Raw genomic sequence first — 21,562 nt, 5'->3', positions numbered from 1 at the left:
CAGCATTTTATTTGGAGAGAGAAAGTAGGGGGAGTAACTTTTGTCCTGTAGTCACAGCATTTCACTGGAAACCCCTAATTCTGCCTTCATGAGATTTCCAGGGATAGCCCAGTGCCTGCTGGAAGTGGTGCTGTGGAACACGCCCTCAGACCCCTCAGGAAAGGTGCAGTGCATAGGCAAAGACAAGGCTTGGAAGGCATTACTGCCGCCATTCAGGTGCAGTTTGAAACCCTTCTCAGTGGTCAGGAGAAGAAATCCACCAGTACCAACTCCCTAAAATTCATTCTGGGTAAAATATCTTCTTGCACTATACTTCCATCATGTATGTCATTGGTACCACTTTGTGCCACAGAAGAGAGTAGTTTTGGGGTGGCCAAAATGATTGCCTTACCTACAGTAAGGTATTATGTGCCGGGGGATTCTTTGGCCCAGAAGATACTACCACCAGCAAGGGTTTATTACAATGCCAGTCAAGCAGCTGCTGCAATGCCCCTGACATGGAGGTGCATTGCCTGCTCTCTCCATCAGTGCTCTCTGCAGCTGGCAGCAGCTGCTGGGGTTCACTCCCAGGCAACCACACCCACCCTTGCTTCCCACCCTAAGATAGTGCATGACTGGTGCTTTGCTGCATGTTGTTTGTAGGAACATTTTATTCTGTTAGGGCACTTCTGGAAGCCAGATGTTCTGTTTTAGTAGAGACTCTCTTTTTAAAACAAGCTTTTTTGTGCTGATGTTATTTTTATTCAGTTCTCCCTGTGAAACTTCTGAAGACAGATTTTTGCTTGGCAATGTCATATCAGGGTATGAGGGAGAGATTGCTATCCGTCTCTGTCTACATACGTACACGTATCCAGGGAACCTACTCAGGGAGCACTACTGATGTTGCAAAGCTGAATATTCATGCATTAGAAAATTGCTTTATTAAATCACACTTGCAGGGCCACTCCAACTTTAAGTTACAAAATCATACACTCTTTTTCACAAGGTCATCTCTGCTTTGGAGAGCTCTGTTGGATCTGATCAGGCATGGAGTCAGGAGTCTGTGTTGTAGAAAGCTCTTGCTGATAGGATTGCCACCTTCTGCAAAAGGGGTCTTGTAAACTAAGTGGAAGATGAGGAAGGTGACCCTTTCCTGGCTGCTGGACTCCATGCTAGCCTCTGCCATGGATTTCTTTTCTGACCTATGTTAAATCACTTCCACCAACTTTTAAGTGGTCAGTAATGCCCACTTCATAACTTCTGGGCTTTATCACTCAACTCTCAGGAGACAGACTTGCAGCCATGCTGAGCCACTGTAGCTCCAAGGAATGTGATCAGGAGCACGTGCTTCAAACCAGTCCCAGCCAACCTTCCAGGCTGCTCTGAAAATCCAGTACAATGTGGTGAACACCAGTCATGTAAATTCACTTAAATCACTTTGTTCTTGGCCTTTCCATCAGTGATGTGAAGATACCTTCCTCTGACATCATGAGAATGTTAATGTGGTCATAAAGTGCTGAGCCATGATAGCATCGTGTCCTCAGAGCTGGGACCAGTGAGCTTGCACAGAGTATTTCTGTGTTCAGCACAGACCTTGAAAAATAACAGAAAGTAACAGTTAATAAAAGGAACACTCTTTCTACATAGGAACTCTCCCTCCTCAAGCAGAAATTCTGGTTTCTTTTATTCTTAGGATTTTACTTATTTTGATACATTCAGAAATCTTAAGATCAGTAATTCTCAGCATGCTTTAAACTCCCTGGCACTTAAAGCTCTAACACAAGCAAATGCTGAAATTAGAAATAAGCCATGGGACAGATTTTCCCATGCTTACTAATCAAGAGCCACAGACATTAGGATTTTTCTCCCAGGCTAAAATCTCTTGTCTTTATCCAGGCAAAATTAATTTAACAAATAAAAGGAGACCTGTGACCTCTGTATATGTTGACTTGGATGGTTATCATGTCAAACTCTCAGGTCTCACTATTACAGTCACCCCATTTCTGTGTTATACAAGACTTGGTGGCTGTGGCTGTTGAAAAAAACACGAGTGTCTTGAGGTTAAGCTGCCTGGCGAGGGACCTAATAACAGCCTGTTTGCTGAATCTGTAAGTCATGAAAAATGAAGACAGAGAAAAATCTACTATTCCTCCAGCCCATAAAGTACGACTCCCTATGGTATTATATGCTGTTCATAACTTTGTCTAGTCCAGTTTTAAATTGAGTTCCTATACCTCTCCTTAAACTATTCCTTGGCATAAGTGCTTGGAACTTTTTCCTGACCTTCATACTTTGGGTTTTTTATCTGCTTATTCTTGTCATTACTTTGAGATTTGGCTGTGAAAATGTAAATGTGAGAGTTGACAAGTGTTTTTATAATCAGGAAAGGGAGGGAGGTGTCTGACAGCACAGATCATGGCTTTTAGTGATGAGGTTTCGTGGGCATTAGCTAGATGAAAACAGAACTCGCAGAGTTCAATGAGCAGGTATGCTTCCAAGGTAGCCAGGCTGACGGGAATGTCTTTTTGTCTTGCAGAAGATGAAGCCCGTAGTCCAAAGAAGACGATCTACCCCATCTGCCATTTCTAAAGCTCTCAGCAAGTCAAAGTCCCATTCAAGGTTGAGTAAATACCTTTCTAATTCCTGTTTCCATCTTTCTGCCTATGCAAACTGAAATCAAATTCATATGAATTCAAATTCATTTAACAATGTTGGAGGCAATTTGGTCCTGCAGCAGGGGCAGGCAGGGGCAAGTGGAGAGGGACGAGGCACTAGACAGACATGGTGGCACACAGGACATGGGCTGGGGCAGCATTTGCCACCTCACATACCGGGGCTGCGGTGGCATTATCCCTGAGGAGCATCCTAGTGTTCCCTCCACCATTTCCCTGCCCGGCCACCCCTAGGTTACTCACTGCCAAAGCCCTCTACAGCCCCTGCTCCATCTGCTGGACTGCCAGTGGGAGAGCTGGCCCTGAAATTTGGCCCTGGCTCAGATACAGGTACATCTGGGCAGGTGAGGGGACTGGAGATGCCTCTGGAGATGGAGGGAGGGCTGGGAGGCCTGCCCACGCCCTGCCAGTCCTGTGTGGGATTCAGCCATGCTCCAGGACAGCCATGTCCCTGTCAGAGTACAGCAGCTTTCCCTTACTACCAGCACAGGTTGTGCAAAGCTCCCTCCCCTGTCCGCAGCTTATCAAGTCTCTGCCCACACTTTGCTCCTGCAGGTGTTAAGCACCAGGAGTGTCAGCAGACAGGGACCCACATGCCAGACGTGCACATCTTCGGAAACACTAAGTGCTAGCCCTGACATGAGCACTTCAGTCCAACAGTGGGACTCCTTGACATCATCCTGTCCTCCTCCTGCAGCACCATGACAGATAAGGGGATACCACAGTCCTTTCTGCCTTGCTCTGATAGGAATCATAAATAACATTTCCTGAGGGATTTGTTTAGTTTGATTTTTTTTTTCCTTGTAAGAAAGAGATAATAAAACTGAACTGATTGACATTTTGATCTGAAGCAGCCCTCCTGAGGAATATCCCTTCTGTATCACACCATCAGTGATTGCTGCACAGTATACACTGCTTCTGTGGGGTCAGTTTTGTAGGACCATTTATTATAAAGGGCAGGACTGATTTTCTTTTGGTTGTTTTTTGACTAAGTTATGTAGCTTCTTTTTCATTCCCCTTCCCCATCTAAATTGCACTAGGAAAAAAAAGCAAAGAAGAGAAACAAATTCTTGCCTTTATTTGGCTGGAGAATATCCTTGTGAGGGAGGGAAGCTTTAAATGTTTCTCATGATGAATTGCTGTGGAGGGAGTTGGTCCAATGCCATCTTTGCTTAGGCCACCAGAGAATCAGTGAGACTTTTTTTTGCTATCTTGTTGTGTTTACAAAGCTGTATAACTCCTCTGGGTTTAGGAAATCCACTGCTGGGATTGTGAGATGCTGTGGCTCTCACTGCTCAGCTGATGGACTTGGAGAGCTTTTGTATCACACTTAAAGGTGATTTAGCTTCTCACTTGTAGCTCCACACATACATAGACCAAGGATTCACTTGTTGGTGGCTGTGGAGTGGTGAGGAGGAAAGAGAATTTCTGTTTGCCAGAGTACAGGTGTTCCTGTGACTGGGGGATGATTTTAGAAAAGCAGCTCCTGGCTCACTTTAACCTCACTCCTGTGAAATGAAATGAGCTCAGTTATGAGGCCAGTGGAAACTGAGTTAAGACCAGCAATGTCAAAAATACTACCCTTACAGCTCATGTGTTTTTTCATTTGTTTGTATAGAGACTGCCCTTAGACTAGAGCAGTATTGCTAAGGGGTGGAGGGAAGACAAGTATCTCTTCCACATCATCCTTTCTCAGGCAAGATACACATTTTTGTCTAAATGTGGAGACAGGAGGATTTGGGGGTTTTTTCTCTCTACATAAATCTAAGACTGTGTCTCAGAGGTTCACTGATTAAGTCAGGGTCAGGCATATGAACACACTGTCCGAGTAAGAATCAGCAAAGAACTATTCCTTGTTCATGTGGCACATCCCACCTGCTGAGACCCAGAAATGGCTGTGGGAGCTGTTGTGCTGCCAGCATCACTGACCTGAGCCCAGAGCAGTGCTGAGCAGTGCTCTTTGGGGGTGCTGAGGTGCAAGATCATGCTGGGCAGAGCTCTTCTTGATGGGAAGAGCACAGGGAGAGGGTCTGGTTTAATTCCCATGATGGCTTGTTGACTACAGTCAACATGCAAAAACCCTCAGGTTTTTTTGGAAATGATCAGCACCTATGTGAATCTCAGTGGAAACAAGATACTGGATGGCAGCCAGGCAAGCCAGAATCAGATGTTTGGAATTGGATGAGTACATGCAGTTCCTTGTCTTTGTGCTGCAGCCCTTGCACTGACAAGCAGTTCAGTCTGGATGGAAAACGTGCAGAAAGGACAGTTCCCCCCATGCCTGTCTGAGCTGTGCCACAAGCCATGGGCTTTCTCTTTTCAAGTCATAGCTCACACACATGTGCAGGAAATAAGTCTTTTACCTGAGTGAGAAATTACTCAAAAAGAACTATTTCGGCAGCTTAACCTCTCTAGATTTGCTGTGGGCATTTAGGCAGTTTTCCATCTGTCTGAGGCTGGTGAATTAATTGGGCAGGGGCAGGCAAATGCATGTCATACAAGAGAGCAATAGGGATAGTGCTGGGAGAGGCATGGGGCTGATGGGCTCCTCCAAAACAGACATCTGTGTTGAATAACAAATCCTTCCGAGAAAAGCTTCTGACAAAGTCTTGTAATTTTTTCTTACTCCTTTAGGGAAACTACCCTTTCCTCTTCCCATTTGGACAATGGACTGCCAAGTAGGGTGTTCAGCAGCCCAGGCTCCACCTTCATCCTGGATGAGCGAGTACAGCTAACTGTGGGCCTGCAGACCCAGGAAAGACATCTGATCTTGTTCAGCGATGTGGTGGTCATTGCCAAGTCCAAGTAAGAGGAATTCACACTCACTCCTTCTCCCCAGTATGTGCTGTTGAAACTAGGCTCAGCTCCCATCACATGGTGGGACTCTTGGAGCTGTCTGGTGCAGGACCAGGAGTTGGACTCAGTGATCCTTGTGGGTCACTTTCAACTCAGGAGATTCAATGATTCTATGAGGTTCTGATCTATTTGTGGAGCAATCAGCAGTCTTCAAAACAATGCTTCTTCGCAAATGTGGATCTAAAATGTGGCATCTCACCCACCTTCAGAAATTCTTCTTGGTATTAATGTTTCACTCCATATTCCTGAAGGAAAAGGTTGTCTAATCAGTTTCAGCCTTTCCCTTAGGAGGTTGCTTGAAGATATACCATGAGGGCAAGAGGCAGAAGGACAAAACTGACTCCTAGTCTGACTCCTTCTGCCACATTTAAATTAAGATCTGTCACTACATCTATGTGACTGGAAGGGGCATGACCAGACTCTGGAGGTCTAGGTGTTAGGATCTGGCCTAAGGAATTCCTAATTTCCATTGCAGATCCTCCTCCAGCCTGAAGCTGAAAAAGCAAGTGCATCTGAGTGAAGTGTGGACTGGCACCTGCCTCAGCGAAGTGACAGAGAAAAAAATGAGTCCCGAGAATTCATTTGTCATTGGCTGGCCTACCACCAACTATGTTGTCACCTTCAGGTATCTTATCAGACAACAGACCTCCCTCTGCATCCCAGTAGCTGCCCAGGTCTCCCATGTGTCAAGTGAAACAATGACTGAGGCTACAGGGCCCTGAACTCTACCCCTGCACTTTTCCCCATTGAATAAAGGACTTCCACTCACATTAGGCAGTGTGGTAAAAATTTAGATGTTGGGAGACAGTCATCTTAGAAGGATATCTGCAGGTTCATCCCTGAGAGCCTTTTAGAGGACCAATCCTTGCAAGTGTTGATATAGTGTTGATACAGGATGCAGCTGCACAGCATCCTGTAATGTCACGACCAAATCTGCTCTTAGCAAAACAGCTTGAGCTACCAGATAACTTATAAGTGTGTTGTTCGAGCAACTGCCATCCACCATCTCTGTAGGAGATTAGTCCTAGCTTGAGAATTTTTCATTATGAAGGATAGGTTAGTTATGTCAGTGAAAAATGTCAGGTGACCTTGTGCCAGGATTGAATCCTTTATCCATCCTTAGTGTGGCTTAGGCAGCTCCTGGGCAAACCTTTCTCCTGCAGTCTTTTGCCAGGGTGTCCCAAGGCCACCATATTGGAGTATAAAATATAAAGGTTCCTCAAGATGGGTCTGCACAAGCAGCACCATTCAGAGCTTGCCCAGCCCTTGCTAACCCCAAAAATAGAAATGCAGGGGAGCATGGAGCAGTCTAGAGAGTAGCCTATTTGTATCCAAATGCCATCTCAAAGACGGTCCCAATGTTAAACCTGAGCTAATAAGGCTCACCAAAAAGCAGGTGACCTTTTTATTACCTTGTCACAGTCCAGTCTGGCTAAATGGAATCTAAGTCTGGTATATCACAGGGAACTCAGGTTACTGCTGGCTAAGGGATTTCTTCTTCATCCTTCCTTTTACAGAGCAGAGAGGTCAGCAATCTCCAAGGGTCACTCTGTCCTCAGGGGTTCTGTGGGCACAGCTGGGAAGCACTGATCTGGCCCAATGCTTTTCCATCTGTGGGGCAGCTGTCTTGGTGGAAAAAGAAATGGGAAACATGTCATGGTTTTCATACCTGCTGTCTCATCATTTCAAAGGGTTGGGATGTTGGTCTTGCCCAGGTGATGCATTTCCGATGAGGGTTCATGCTCTGACATGCAAGCTGCTGTTTGTGTCTTAGCCCAAACACAACAGCAGTTCCATTTCCTTCCCTCTGAGGCATGGGTAACCTGTGCTGGCAGCTGAAGCTTCTAGGAACAGCAGACATTGGGAAGGAAATATTAGCAGAAAGAAAATAGCAATCAAAGGTCACTGCAAAAATAACAAGGGCCCACAGTATGAGTTAACTCCAACTTGACAGAAAGATATTTGTCCCTTATCTGAACGCTCACCAGTCCAACAGGAAATGTGGTCCAGTTTTTTGCTGTTTTTTGTTGTTGTTATTATTATTGTTATTTGTTAAAATAGAACAGAAGAAGGAAAGGACTGTACTTTTGTTCCAGGGCTTTGCAGGAAGGAACTTTGACTTACAGCTATATATAAATGAAATTGGGTAGAGTTTCCAAAGGCTGTTACCTGCTCAGCACTTGTTTGATGATCTGCCTCCCTTTTTGTCTTCAGCTCAGCTGATGCGAAGGAACGATGGCTGTCAGCGTTACTGTGGTAAGTGACCCTCTTTTCATTCTCCTCCTGGGTGGTTCCTCTATGGCCCTCAGACAAATTTACCATGCTAGGTATCAAACTGCACTCTGATTTTCAGCACATTAAGTGTCTAACTCCTGTTTGAAAAATCCACCCTTGAAATCCGAATATAGAAGCCCCTGGATGAATGCAAAATTGGTGTTAACATTTGGGAGAAAATGGGATCCATCAGAAGATGATATTGTTGGAGCATCCTTTTTCCTTTGGAGCTGGAGGTTGACTTTACTAATCACTGTGGAAATGTCACAACTGTTAGTTATGATTCAGATGTTTTTTTGATTTGAACTAAAGTTTGTATTTTGTGGCATCCAGAGACTACAGCATTTTCTTTTTTCTGTTTTGTTTTACATGTTGTTTCCACTAACACACAGACAAAAGTGTTTTTACAGGTACAGAGAGGGGAAGAAATCTTCTGATTTGTGGAGAACAGTAGTGATCCTGAGAGAACACTGGGAGGTGTTATGCAGGACACATCTATTTGCATTGAAGTACTGCATGTGGGAGGGTTGCTAGTCTTTGGGCTCCAGGTGGATATAAAAGCCAGGAGCACGTGACCACACTATGAACATTACATTCACATATGTCATATTTAATCTGTATTTATTACAGTACCAAGGAAGATGTCCCATCCAAATTTTAGGGTCCTTCTCCAGTGTGGTTGGGAAATTATAGTCCTTCCCCTTTTCTTTGGCTTTCAGGCATATCAGTGAGGTAAAACAGAATGAATACCTGAAGAATCTGACCCTTCAGATCTTTGTGCTGGATGACGACAACTGTTCTTCTGTAAGTAAAGCTAAGAACCTGCTCATCAGATCAAGACTACACAGGGGTCTGTGGGGTAGGGGCAGGAAGGCAGGGCTGTGCTGCTATTCCTGTTTCAAATTCATTCAAGTCCCAGACAAAAAGGTTTAGAGGGTGTGCATCTGGGTATCTGCATCCTTCCTACTGGAAGCCCACTGGGAGAGTTTTGGTTTGAGAAATCAGGAGGTAGCCAGACCCTCACCAAAGAGCACTTAATTCTTAAGGTTATTCTTGGCCTCTGGCTTCTTTTTTCTTTTCCTTCTGCTGCACTTCAAAATCTTTGATGGTTTATGGCTGAGTGCCCAATTCCTATTTTCGGTGCTATAAGTTGAGGATATTGCACAAAGTCACAGGTATGTTCTCCTGAACTCATTTACTGGGGTGTGTCCCAGTCTAGCATACATTTCTTGATTTCATGCCAAGCGTGGTGGGTCACATTTGCCTCCTGGGTACTCTCCTCTCTAAGAGCGATGCTAGACACTCATGGTTCATCAGCACTGGGCCATGTTTACCCTTTTGAGTGACAGTGGCACTATGATCAATTAAACACTGATGTGATCAAACACAGCATCTGAGTGCCACCCACCCCCTGTGATTTCTGCTGGATGAAATCTGTGGATGGTGTAATAGACCCATGCTAGAAGAAGTAGTAGAGAACAGCTTTCACACTGTGTAGCAATCATCCTTCCTGGTGTAGTTCAAATTAGTACAGCTCTTCCATCCATGAATATTTAGTAAAGACATTCATTAGACAGAGGAGTGACACTCTCCCCAGATTTTCAAGCTACAGGAAACTGCAACCAAACTTCATACCTTTTTATTGGCTTCCTGTATTTTCTCTGTTTGCCTTTCTAGACTACTGCAGTCAATGTGTCCAATGTGGAAACTGCAGAGAGTGTGATGAAGAAGACCCTTCTACAGCTTGGGCTCCCTGTAAGTGGCAGTTGCCAGATCTTAGCTGACAATATCTGGTTTACAGGACAATGTGGATGTCAAAAAGTCTAGATTTGCTGTGTGTTGCTTTCTGAGTGGAGGGCAACCTCATGGACCTTCACCCTGCCCCTTTCAACTAACATTTTTCTCTTCTCTCTTCCTCACCCACCAGGGCAGGACCAGTGAACACCACCTCTGGGTGGTCTCAGGAAAAGATGAGCCTGCTTACCCTCTCATTGGTAAGACCTCTCCCACCTTCCCTCAATTCTAGCATCAAAGGAACAAGTGATAAATGATACCAGGGTATGTGCCAGAGAAACACCACAAACATTGCCCTCTTTGCTTAAAGAAGCAATGGTGGGGACACTTTTGCTGATGTGAGATGTGACATCAAGCTGCTGTGAGATGTCACTTGGCTTCTATGGTCTCAGCATCTCCGTTGAATCAAAGCATGGTGACATCTTTGAAGATCTTCACACTTACCTCCCTTTTCCAAGCAAATCTGTACATTTCTGGATGGGAGCCTGTGATATTTCTCAGCAGATGCTTCAAATAAATGGGAGATCTTTAGGCTGGCCTAAGAAGTTCCTTCTATGCAGCGAATGTGATGCAGGGGTAGGACATGCCTCAAAGCCCAATCCAATCTCCACAGCTGCTGGTATGAGATTGAAGGGCTACAGGTTTAGAGGCTGGTCATATTCTCCTGCTCATCTTTGCAGGCTTCTGCTCATAGGCAGAGCATGAGCTCAGGGGCAGCCTGAGCCCACTTTCACTGCCTGCGATAGAGATGTCCACTCTTGTCCATCAGGCAGAGCATCTCCTGACACCTTCCAGACCCTTTGCCTTCGGGCTCTGTCAGAAGCCAAACAAATTGCTGCAGTCAGGTGGTCACTCAGCAAGAGTGTGGTAGGTCCAGAGGAAAGCACTTTGGAAACTGAAGGAAGCAGAATTTTTAGATAGTCCATTGGTGACTTATAAGCCTCTAGTTAGGAACCTAATATGTTTATCCTACTGTTTTGGTAGTTATTTAGTTTTCATTGCATTTCAGTTTGCAATAGTGCTTTGTTGCAGAATGTTCTGGAGAGCTGCTAATGAGGATTGACTGGCCAGGTTTAAATGGATAAACTTATTTGTAAAGCAATGATCCTATGCATGTGTGGATGTGCCCTGGCCTCTTCAGTCCACACGTGGAAGTTTCAAGTAATGTTGTTTAGAGGCCCAGCTGCAGTGGGAGCCATTGGATGTGGCTGCTTCCTCCTGCCCAGATTTGGAGCTGTTTTCACATAGCTCTTCATCTTTGCTTGCTCTTTGCACAACTCTGCTCAACAGGGCACGAACATCCCTTCAGTATCGCACTGAGCTGTCTCCGGGACTCTGCTGACCAGCAACAAAGAACCAACAATAACACTCTTCTGGCTGATGGGACAGAGGCTTCCTTCCTTGCTCAGCTCCCAAAGGAAAAGCAGTGTCAGTTTGTCCTGAAACGCAGACTCCAAGCTCCAATGCAGCTGAGGAGAGGTAGGGGCTGCAGGAGCGTGTTATAGCCAGGCAGAGATTTTGCTGCTTTCCATGGCAGTGTCAGACTTTTTCTGGCATCATAAACATATCCTAGAGTTGATCTCATACCTGACAGAGAGGCAAAATTCGTCTTTGCAAATGTTCAGAATTAGCTTTCAATCCTTGATTAGCTTTCAATTGCATGTAATTATCATAGAGTCACAGAATATGCTGAGTTGGAAGGCCCCCATCAGGATCATCAAGTGCAACTCCTGGCCCTGCACAGGACACCCCAGCAATCCCACCACGTGCCTGAGAGCACGTGGTGGGATTGTCCAAACGCTCCTTGAGCTCTGTCAGGCTTGGTGATGTGACCACTTCCCTGGGGAGCCTGTTCAGTGCCCAAATACCCTCTGGGGGAAGAACCTTTTCCTGAGGTCTAACCTAAACCTCCCTCAACTCAGCTTCATGCTGTTTCCTCAAGTCCTGTCACTGGTCACAAGAGTGAAGAGATTGTCATGCTGCACAGACAGGAAGGTTCCCTGAAGAATGGTGATTGATTGTTTTGCTGATGGTTGAGAGATGAACAAGTGGTTTCACTGCTGTATATTGTCTGACCATCCCCACTGAGAGTGCAGTTAATAAACAGGGGAGAGTAGGAAGTCCTTGTTTTGCTGTGAACTCTACCTCCATCACTGATCACTCACTGGCCAGCAGGAAGGACAGAAAGGTCTGTAACAGAGTTCTGTGTTTTCCTTTAGAGTCACTGCAGAAACACACCAAGAGGAAGAAGTCCTTGATTGACTGGGCCCTGCGCCGCAGCACCAGCACTCCCACGGGCAGCCCTCCTTCACAGTCACCTACTACCCCACGGAAGCTCTTCGGCCTGTCCCTGACCTCTGTCTGTCCTGATGGGATCCTTCCCAAGCCAATTATGGTAAGGAACAGTCTGGACTGTTTGTCCTGACACAAACTTGACATGTTTAGCCCAGAATTTAAAGCCACTTGCAGTATTTATGAGATTTGAATGGGGAAGAGGACCATCATTTGCTTGAGTTTCAGATTCAGCTCAATAACAAGGGCAGGAACATCCTTCTTCTGGGTAATCATATCACTTCATTCACAGATGTCTGTCCTGTTTCAGTGGGTGTCTCCAACCAGGTCATCACCAGCTGACAAGGGGCAATGTCAATGGATCCTGCCATGCTGCATAGCCTAGACCTCACTCACTACAAGAGTCCTCTGGTCTCATGCTTGTCACAGGATAAGCATACCCACAGGAACTGTACATGCAACTTGGCTGTCAGGTTCTTGTCCCCGGTTAAATCAGGATAAATCTCTCATATTTTTCTCTTCCCATTATTGATTATGTTACAACACATGAAGTGTAATACACACAAACAAGAGGGTAAAGAGTTAGGCTTTTAAGTACAACTGGGCTTTCTCTTAGGATATGCTGCTCCTGTTGTACCATGAAGGTCCCTCTACTAGGGGCATTTTCAGACGGTCTGCCAATGCCAAGACTTGCAAGGAGTTGAAAGAGAAGCTGAACTCTGGAGATGATGTTCAGGTGGATGGAGAGTCAGTCTTTGTGGCTGCAGCTGTCATCACGGTATGTTTGGTCAAGTAACTCAGCTGTCTGGGCTAATGGTACCTTCCTTCTTTAGGGAAGCAACATGAGTCTTTATGGGTAGGGAAGATTTCGAGGAACAGAAAGCATTTTCCAGCAAGGTACATTCTCGGCTGATGGCTTGGTCCATCTGTGTGCACAGAGGTATCTACCTGACACTTCTTTTCACATGCAGACGTGCAGTGGCCCTCAGGACAGGGCTTCATTTTGTATCTCCCTGGACCAAAGTACCTCCAGCAGGAAATACAATGATGTCCACCTGCAAGACAGCCATGGTGTCTGTCCAGTGCCAAAGAACGTGCCAGAGCCCACACTCAGCAGTTCAGATGCTGCCCTGACATGTGCATGAAGCCCTTTGGTGGCAGCAGCACAGATGCTCTTTGTTGTTTCTGGATGCACAGAAGAGGCTTCGGGAGCTTTGGGAGGACTTGTACCATTTGAGGGCAACTGCTCTGGAACCCCCCAGACAGCTCAAAGGAGCTGGCCTGTGCTCTCTGGACCCCAAGCCTTCACCCTCTGATCAGCCAGTAAGCAAGAAGGAAAGCAGGTGCTAAACCCAAGCAGAGGGGTTGTGGCAGTTGAGGGATAAAGCTTGTGATAAGACCCATGTTTTAGTAAGAAAAAGCCTATATTTTGCACTGGCAAATTGGTCAGAATAATTCAGACATCAACTGTATCAAAAACCATCCCTGTCTCATGTTCTTGTTGGCCTGATACAAAAAGCTGTTGACTGGGAGGATATTCAGGCACTTTCCAACGCAAGACATACACTGAGTTTTTAAATAGTCCCCTGTGAAAAAGCAGTCCTCCTAGCTGAGGAATGTTTCAGAGAGATCTGTGCACAGCCTCAGGGCTGAGTCCTCTGCTGTAGCAGAGATCAGTTGTGGTCTGAAGAAGGGGTAAAACAGGAGGGCTGCCTATTTATTCTGCAGTGCTGCCATGGGAGAACTTGAGGGAGGACAGTTTGATGGGTGTGGGAGGGGAGGATAAACATATTTGTGTCATGTTGTTTTGTCTTGTGCTTAATATGAATAAGCAGTGACTATATGCATTGTGAAACCGAAACCAGGAATTCAAAACTGACCAGACTGCTCTGCATATATATATTTAATTCAGGATTTTCTCCGAAATATACCTGACAGTGTTCTATCCTCAGACTTGCATGGACTGTGGATGGAAGCTGTGGACACGGAAAATCGGGCACATAAGATTGAAGCTATCAAAAGGTTCGTAAAAGCCTTTGTCAAAGCTTCTTTTGGTGGGAAAAGGGGGAGCATATGGCCCTGAGAATAGCCTTCATCTTCTAGGAGATTCCTGGCAATGCTCCAGGCCATAGTGGAGCTATTGTTGATGGCCAGTGTCACTGATCAGAACATTTTCCTTTCAGTGGTCTTTTATGAACATCATTAACATTTCTTACCCCAGAGAAGCGATTATAAAATTGTTTTCTGATGACCAGTTCAAATTACCAGAACCAGTAAACTGAAAAAGCACAATAATTCAGCTACCAGGAGTACACCAAAGTTAGAAGAATTAGATCCTTAATGACAGTAACTTTTTTCTTATGTGAACAAAATGGCACCGATCATCATATTGGCAGTTAGAAGAAACAACCCTGTCAAAGTGGTCACTGGGACCTTGAAAACAGCTTTACTGCCTTGAAACGGCTGCCCTGAGCAAGAGCAGCTTATCAGCCTCCTGTGTGGCATATCCAGTATATTCAACCATGGCTCAAGTCAGTTTTTGAACCGTACCTTTTGGCCTGGGCCTCCTTCCTCCGCAGTGTCCATAGCATGGGACACGGCAGTGCTGCTGGCCTGGAGCTGGGTGCGTCTCCTTCAGGCAGGCCCCGTCTTGTCAAGGCATTGTGGGCTCCTTCCCACATGCTCTAGACCCAAGTTCCTTGTCCCTCCAGCTCTAGGACCACAGCAGATAGGCAATATGGATGCAGAGTTGTGGCTCTCACATGAGTTGGTGGAGAGTAGTGACACAGTCTCACTTTATTATCAAATGTGAATGTCTCAGACTGAGTGCAAAGGGGTAGAACAGGGCAAAAATTTTTGAGAAGCAACCTCTGGTATTTGAAGAGCAGATGTTTGTGAACAGCACTGTTTTTTTTTTTCCCACCCCCTGAAAAGTCTTGTCAACCAGCTTCCAGAGGCTAACCTCATCTTACTCAGACACCTCTTTGGAGTCCTCCATCATATTGAGCAGAATTCCGGCGTGAATCAAATGAATGCCTTTAACCTGGCTCTTTGCATAGCACCCAATATGCTGTGGCTACCAAGTCCCACTGGGCCTGAGGAGGAGAGCCAGTCTACAAAGAAGGTAATCTTCCATAGGCTTGGGCTCATGTATGTCTCCCCCTTTCACTGTATTTTGTAGGCTAAAGGAGGGCATAACATCAGTGGCAGTGATGGCTGCATGGCGTCCAGGCCTCGCCCTTTTCCCTGTGCAGCTGTGCCCACACTAGGAGGGGGGTTTAGCCCCTCAGGGTGGAAAGGGAAGTAGTAGTTGCTTTTACCAGACGGACTTCCTATGTTGTCAAGCAAGCACAAAAAAACTGGAGCAGCTGAAGTTGGACACTGCCACTTCAGCTAGGACAAAGTAAGCAGTGAGCATGACAGTGCACCAGAGGGGAGGAATGTTTGCTTGTAGCTTATGAGGTGTTAGCAAGAGTAAGGAAAATTGTAGAACATGCTGTATCTGGCTCACAGTAGCAGTTCATGTAGCTCATATTCTTGCCTCAGGTGTAGTTCATACAGACACATTGCCACATTATTAACAGCCTCTTGAGGAAATTATATCTTTGTCAAAAGAAAAGGAACAATCTGGGAATGATTTTACTTGCTGTAAATGGCTAGCTCCATTTCCATGAAACTAAACCTGTGAATTCCTGTTTTGCTAGGTGGCCTTGTTAGTGCAGTTCCTGATTGAAAACTCAGGAGAGATTTTTGGGGGTGATATTGCTTCCTTGTTTCAAAAACCTGACAAAAAGAAGTCCAAAAACTCAGCAGAATCTCTGGGTAAGTTGGTGGGTCTATATCTTCCAGAGAAATTTAAAATCTTTTAATAGGTAAAGTCCTCATGCAAAAGAGTTTGCTTTACCTTCTTGTCTCATCTAAGGAACTGCATTGAAAACAAGCTGAGTTTGTTTTTCCCTTTGCCTGGCAAGCATAGGCATTAAGAGATGGCAAAGCAGAGGGACGAGGAGCAGAACCTCGAATGTGTCCCTGGGGATGGCTGCCTCTCTCTGGAGCTGCTGTTCAACCTACTCCAGCCATTGCAGTAATTTAGTGTAGCCTTAGCACTGTCATGTCCCAGCAGTCTTTTTTTTCTTTTCCAGGTTAGGTCTGTAAAGTTAAACCACATGGTTGAATGGAAAGCGATGGAGTTGTCTCTGTTAACTAACCTATGAATACAGGCCCATATTGAAAGCTTAGGTCATCAAGACAGAATTTTTTATTAGTCCCTGTGAAAATAATGGATCATCTTTGTTTTTCTATGGGCTTGATATAATTTCCCTGCCTTGGTTGTAAGGTACTATATATATGGCAAAAAATTAATTTGTGTCCTCTGCCCTAGGCATAGGCTTGGCTCAGCATGGTGATTCCTCTGATGAGTTGGAGTTTTCTGCTTGTGACCCAGAGGGGCCAAAGCACCACCTGGAACCTGAAACAGATGCCATTTTTGAACCACCCAGCAGTTTGTTACTGAATGAGGATCAGGAGGACTGGGACTTGTTCAGTGAGATCACAGCCTGCTACCAAAGCAAAGCCCGAATGAATGCCAGTACAGACAGTTGTGACCTCCTGGAAGAAGATAGTTCTTTCTGCTCCATCGGCTCCACCCACTCGCTCAGCCTGGCCCTGGACCGGTGCTCATCAGAACCCAGTGTCTGCCTGAGCTCCCAGCTCCCTGCCCAGGGCCACGAGCCGGTGGCCCGCCAGTCCAGCTGCGATGCCACCATCATGCGCAGCCACACAGATTACATGCACAGGCTCAGGCAGCTGCAAGTGGAGAGCCAGAAGCTGATTGATGAAGGTCTAAGCCCTGGGGTTAACAAGGCCAGGCAGAACTTGCGGCAATCACCTCAGACCAGCTCCAGGGTGAAGCAGCTCAACCTTCAGAAGTCCAGCCCGTCCAACAGGTCCAGCTTCTCCAGCCTGTCCTCTACCACCACCTCCCCATCTGCTTCCTCACTCAGTTCCTTAGACAGTGCTTTCTCGTACTGCTCAGAGTCATCAGCCATTAGTCCCACAGATGTCTCATCTCAGCCGTTCATGTTTGGCACTTCTGCCAGGCTTCATGCTGTGTCCCCCAAGGTTGCCAAGAGGTCCCCAAAAGAGTGGCACAAATCCCTCATGTCTCCTGTGCTTTTACCTCCATGTGACCTGGACAGTTTCCATGAGTATGAACCCAAGCCTGGAGAGAGCAGTCATTGCTTTGGAGAGAGGAATAGTTTTCCATCTGTCAGCAGAGTTGCTGTGAGAAGCCCACTCACTGACATTGACTGGGAAGAAGAGGAGATACAGCTGAGTTGTGCAGGGTGCCACAGCCTGGGGCTCAGGAACCAGGATTATACCAAAGAAATTGAACAAAAACCTGAATTCCCAGCTGCCAGCCCATCCAGCAAGACATCCCCACAGGTCAGCCACCAGCAGCACAGGGAGAAGACAGTGAAGAACATAGAAACCAAAAGCATTGATGCTTGCCTGCTGAGCCAGGAAAGCCTGAAGCGCACTAAGATAACTTTTTATGTAGCCCCAGATAAAGAAAGCTCTTGGGGGTCTCCAGTGGGAGAGGAGAAGGAGGAGAGATCTGTGGCAAACATCAGCAGTTGTGACTTGCCTAGCAGCAGCAATGAGCAGAGCCTGTCCAAGGGTTTGCAGACTGTAAGAGTCCACATCCCCCAGACAGTTTTCTATGGGCAGAACACCCCCCTTGTTCTGCAGTCCATCTCCAGGCGTTACCACCATGAACCAAAGGTCCCACCCCCACATGCCAAGCACAAAGAGAGCCCCCAGAGTGCCTCCACTCCCGAGGAGCTGGAGAGCCAGCCAGTGGAAACGGCGCAGGCGCCAACCCAGAGCGAGGGCTTTGACACTTTCAGCCATACCATCCACATCATCCTCCCTGCCTACATCCGAAAAACCATCAGGGAGTATTTCAAGCATGATGAAACAGAACCCTGTCCCACGGTGGAAGTGGAAGCAGTGGAGAATGAACTCCTCCAGAGCAGGGTGGAGTGGCTCAGGAGTCAACCGCTGGCAGACGTGCCTGCAGAGGAGCGTGACACGGTGGCCTTTGCCGAAGAAACATTTGTCTAGGGCAATGGATGTGGAGGAACTAAATATTTTTTTGTGTACATGCAACAGAAAATATTCTGTAATGTGTGATCAGGGTGCAAAGAATTTAGCAGGCTGCATGGGACGACAAGTGTAAAATGACACTAATGTGTATGTAATGTTGGGATTCGATAATCATTTTGGTAGGAAGGGTGGGGACAGGGGGGTTGTCCTTCTGTTTTCTTTATGCCCTTTTTTGATGGAAGAGATTTCACTGGCTGGGTGTGTAGTGGGGTGAATGCCACCACACTCTCCCTGTCCATGAATTAGCTGACCTGTACAGGGCCTGACTATTTCTTTTTATAGCAGGAAAGGAGAAACTCTGCTTTATTTTCTCCAGTCAGCTGCCGATGTGTGTGGATGACTGGAGAACTGAGACAGCTCATGCTCTGTCAGAATTAGTTAAAAATCTTTACACTTGCATAAAACTTACCATTATTCACTGTTCATCACCACCATTCATCCAAAGGAAGATCCTTCACCACCATTCCAGAAATCACTGCTGCTTTGCTCTGCTCGTCTGTTGTCCCCCATGGTCTAACTCACAGCCCACATCCATTACTGGTTGAGTCTGGGTTCCAAAAATACCAACTGGAGCCCAGAGTCCAAAGTCCAGCATTCACTGACAGACAGCATATGTCACATTTTAACCTCAAGATTGCTTCTTCCCCAGTTAACTGTGCATTAATTCTTTCATACCTTCCCCAAAGCTAGCATTTGAGAGACACAGTTGCTATGAAGGACTTTAGCACTGTCACTTTGACATGGCTATGAATGTTCTTCAATGTCCTCTGGGAGTAGCTGGTCCTTTCAGTCCCAGTGAAAGGTGACATTATTTTTCTGTAAATGATGTCCCTTTCCAGAGGCAGTATGGATGGAGCATAATAATCAAATAATAATCAAATTCCTAGTCATGCTAAGAGGGACTTGAGCAGGACTTGGCTTTAGCATGAGATCAAACAGTTGTTGAAGTTGTCAACAATGTTGTCAAGTGGATGCTGAAGCAAAGTCCTATCTAGCCAGAAAGTTGTCAGTCCATACGCTGAGACTGCCCAGGCTTCAACAGCACTGATGCTGGCTCAGAGAAGCACTATAGTTCCCACCCAGAGTACATGGCCCGGTGCACTCCAGCAGAATTAAGTTTGGAGAAGTTCCAGGCAGGGATGCACTAAGCAGGTTGCTGGTGGGGACCACCAAAGAGAGACAGCCAGTGGACTCCTGGAGCATCCCCATGATTCCACTCAAAACCATGCTCAGAAGCACCATAGCCATCGTGGGGCTTGTTGAGGATTGTAATGCTGCCAGCTGAGCTCTAAAAAGATGCTGAGAGCACCACATCAGCTTGATAGGGAAAAGTCTCAATGATTAAAAGGTTTGGGATGGTTCATTTGAAAGTTGCATGAGAGTTTTCTATGGCGGTTTCTCTCAGAGCCACACTTCTTTTACTCAGTGTACAGTGAATGGGTGAAGGACAAGAGAAAAGCAAATGACTGAAAGGTAGCGCTGGTGGAGTAAATGCCCCTGCAAGCTGCTGAGTGTCTGTGATTAGCCAGAGCTGGAGCTGCTTGACAACTGCCATGGTTTAGTCCTTGCACAGAGGGGGAAGCCACTGCTGTAAAATGATTTAGGAGGTGTCAGATGCCTCCACTCATCTGCCAGGTGCCTGTGAGGGTCAGTGACAGGAACCTGGCCCAGCACTCCAAATTCACACCATCAAATACTGGGGCAGGGGAGCCAGGAGAAAGCCCAGAGCCCTCTTTCCAAGCTATATAGGGTTTGTTTTGTTAGATGCTGGGTGTTTTAACACTGAGATGCACTCTGTCTCTGATCACCTTTGTGCCCCTTGTATAATGAAAGGTGTATATAATCATAACGCAACCCCCTCACCACCATCATTTTCCTCATACATGAACAGCAACAAGGCATTCACAGTCTTTTTTCCAGAGCTGCAGTTGTAACTATTTCAATAAAGGACACACAAGTTGTCATTGTGGTGCTCTGGTCGCCTTTTGTTCCCTTGCTCCCGCCCCCCTCTCCCCTGTGTCAGGGTGGTGGTGTTTGCAAGCACCCAGCTGTGCTGTGAAAGGCACTCACCTCCCAGGCGAGGTCTGCCAGGCTGGCCACAAGGAACCCTCTGCCACCACAGCAGCTCGAGCATTACTCCTATCTTTTCAAGAAGGTAAAACAGCACTAACTATCATATGAAAAGTCTGCCTGTTCTTGGAAGAGAGATTGTTCTGTATTCTAACTGATTGTAAACTGGCTCAGTGGTTGGGCTCAGGTCAAGCAAAGGGGACCTGGACCAAATGCAAACTAAGAGCTCACAATTTGCATCACCTAAAGGGATTACAAGCAAGTTAAAAAGAAATGAATTTTCAGAAACACTGAGACAAGTGGGGCTGCCTAATATGGGTGCAGTTGCCTGGTTAGCTGCTCTAACCCAGCCCTCTAGTAATCATTTTTCTATATTTAAAACAAAACAATAGCCTGTAAAATGTAGCACAAACCACATTTCTGGGCATGGAAATCTGCAGCACTCCTTTTTCATGACCCAGACAATAATGCAACTCTGAGAGACCAGTCTTGAAAAAGTTCCACAGCACCCACCTCACTCATAAGAAGAAATACCAAATACACAAACAGTTGGTTGGCTTTCTGCCCCAGAAAAGCCACATTTTCCCTTAATGTACAGCCCTGACACATGAGTAGGTTTCCCTTCTTTCTCTGCCCTTTTTCAGATCAGAGAGATTTAGACCAAGTTGGCCTCACACATACTGAAAATCCTACTCACTGCCTGACTGGAGGCAGTCACTCGGGAAGTCATGTCACATGGTTGCCATCCAGGAAGTGAGAAGCCTTCAGGGCCTGCTCCCAGTATAGACCAAAGCCATACAAGTCCAACTCATTTGCCTGGAAGAGAAATGACTCATGCAGTTCACCCTCTTCTCATTTCTGCTCAGCATGTATGATTTGTTTTCTTATTCTGCAGGCTGATAGAAATATGACGGAAGTGCCTGGGGCAGCTGTGGCTTATTTTAACCTTCTCAATCCTATTTCTGACATTCCAACTGCCAGGAAAGCCAGTCTCCAAAGATGTATTCTCCCCCAATCCTTTGCAGGTAGCTCCTTTGTGCAGAGGCCTCTCTGCTATCCCATGGCACCTTTGAGAGACAGACAGCCCTGCCAAAGAGTAGCATGGGATACTTTGACTCCCCGCAGTTGAAAGCTAACAATTTGTTCTAGAAACTGTTTCTTTGAAGGTCACCCACACTCTGAAAACAAACACAAGTCACTCAACCCTTCTGAGCCAGCAGCTGCTCCCTCCCTTGCCATCCTGCCCTGTAGGTGCAGAGAGCTGGCACTTTCCAGCGGCAGCCTGGGCTCCAGCTTCAAGCTCACACCGAGCTGGGTGTGGAGGAGTGGGACTGCAAAGTTCCCGATCACCTCGGCTACAAGGGGACACCAGGAGTGGGGAGAGACTTGAAATGGTACTGAAAGTGGTGGGTTTACTGCTTTCATTTAATTCATTTTTATTCTCATTGCTTTATTAC

At 46.2% G+C, this 21,562-nt stretch overlaps 1 protein-coding gene across 3 annotated transcripts; it reads left to right on the top strand.

Annotated features, from left to right (window-relative positions):
* Window positions 1-184: 184 nt before the first annotated feature.
* Window positions 185-19,999, top strand: LOC135421236 (rho GTPase-activating protein 20-like). Of its 3 annotated transcripts, XM_064669494.1 has the most exons (15): window positions 185-289; window positions 2,516-2,598; window positions 5,286-5,456; window positions 5,983-6,132; window positions 7,722-7,763; window positions 8,501-8,585; window positions 9,459-9,536; window positions 9,709-9,775; window positions 10,866-11,054; window positions 11,795-11,970; window positions 12,484-12,645; window positions 13,780-13,889; window positions 14,802-14,991; window positions 15,572-15,689; window positions 16,249-19,999. In XM_064669494.1, exons 2-15 carry the CDS (start codon window positions 2,519-2,521, stop codon window positions 17,991-17,993), a joined length of 3,363 nt encoding a protein of 1,120 aa, XP_064525564.1. In that variant the 5' UTR covers window positions 185-289; window positions 2,516-2,518; the 3' UTR covers window positions 17,994-19,999. The 3 variants fall into 3 exon arrangements, with proteins under 3 accessions (XP_064525564.1, XP_064525565.1, XP_064525566.1); XM_064669495.1 differs by lacking the exons at window positions 185-289; window positions 2,516-2,598; window positions 5,286-5,456 and having other exon boundaries at window positions 6,022-6,132; window positions 7,604-7,763; XM_064669496.1 differs by lacking the exons at window positions 185-289; window positions 2,516-2,598; window positions 5,286-5,456; ... (1 more) ...; window positions 7,722-7,763; window positions 8,501-8,585 and adding an exon at window positions 8,929-8,956.
* Window positions 20,000-21,562: the final 1,563 nt, after the last annotated feature.

The sequence above is a fragment of the Pseudopipra pipra genome, chromosome 13 (assembly GCF_036250125.1).
Source record: "Pseudopipra pipra isolate bDixPip1 chromosome 13, bDixPip1.hap1, whole genome shotgun sequence".
NCBI classification, from domain to species: Eukaryota; Metazoa; Chordata; class Aves; order Passeriformes; family Pipridae; genus Pseudopipra; species Pseudopipra pipra.
This window is presented reverse-complemented; position numbering and strand designations above follow the sequence as displayed.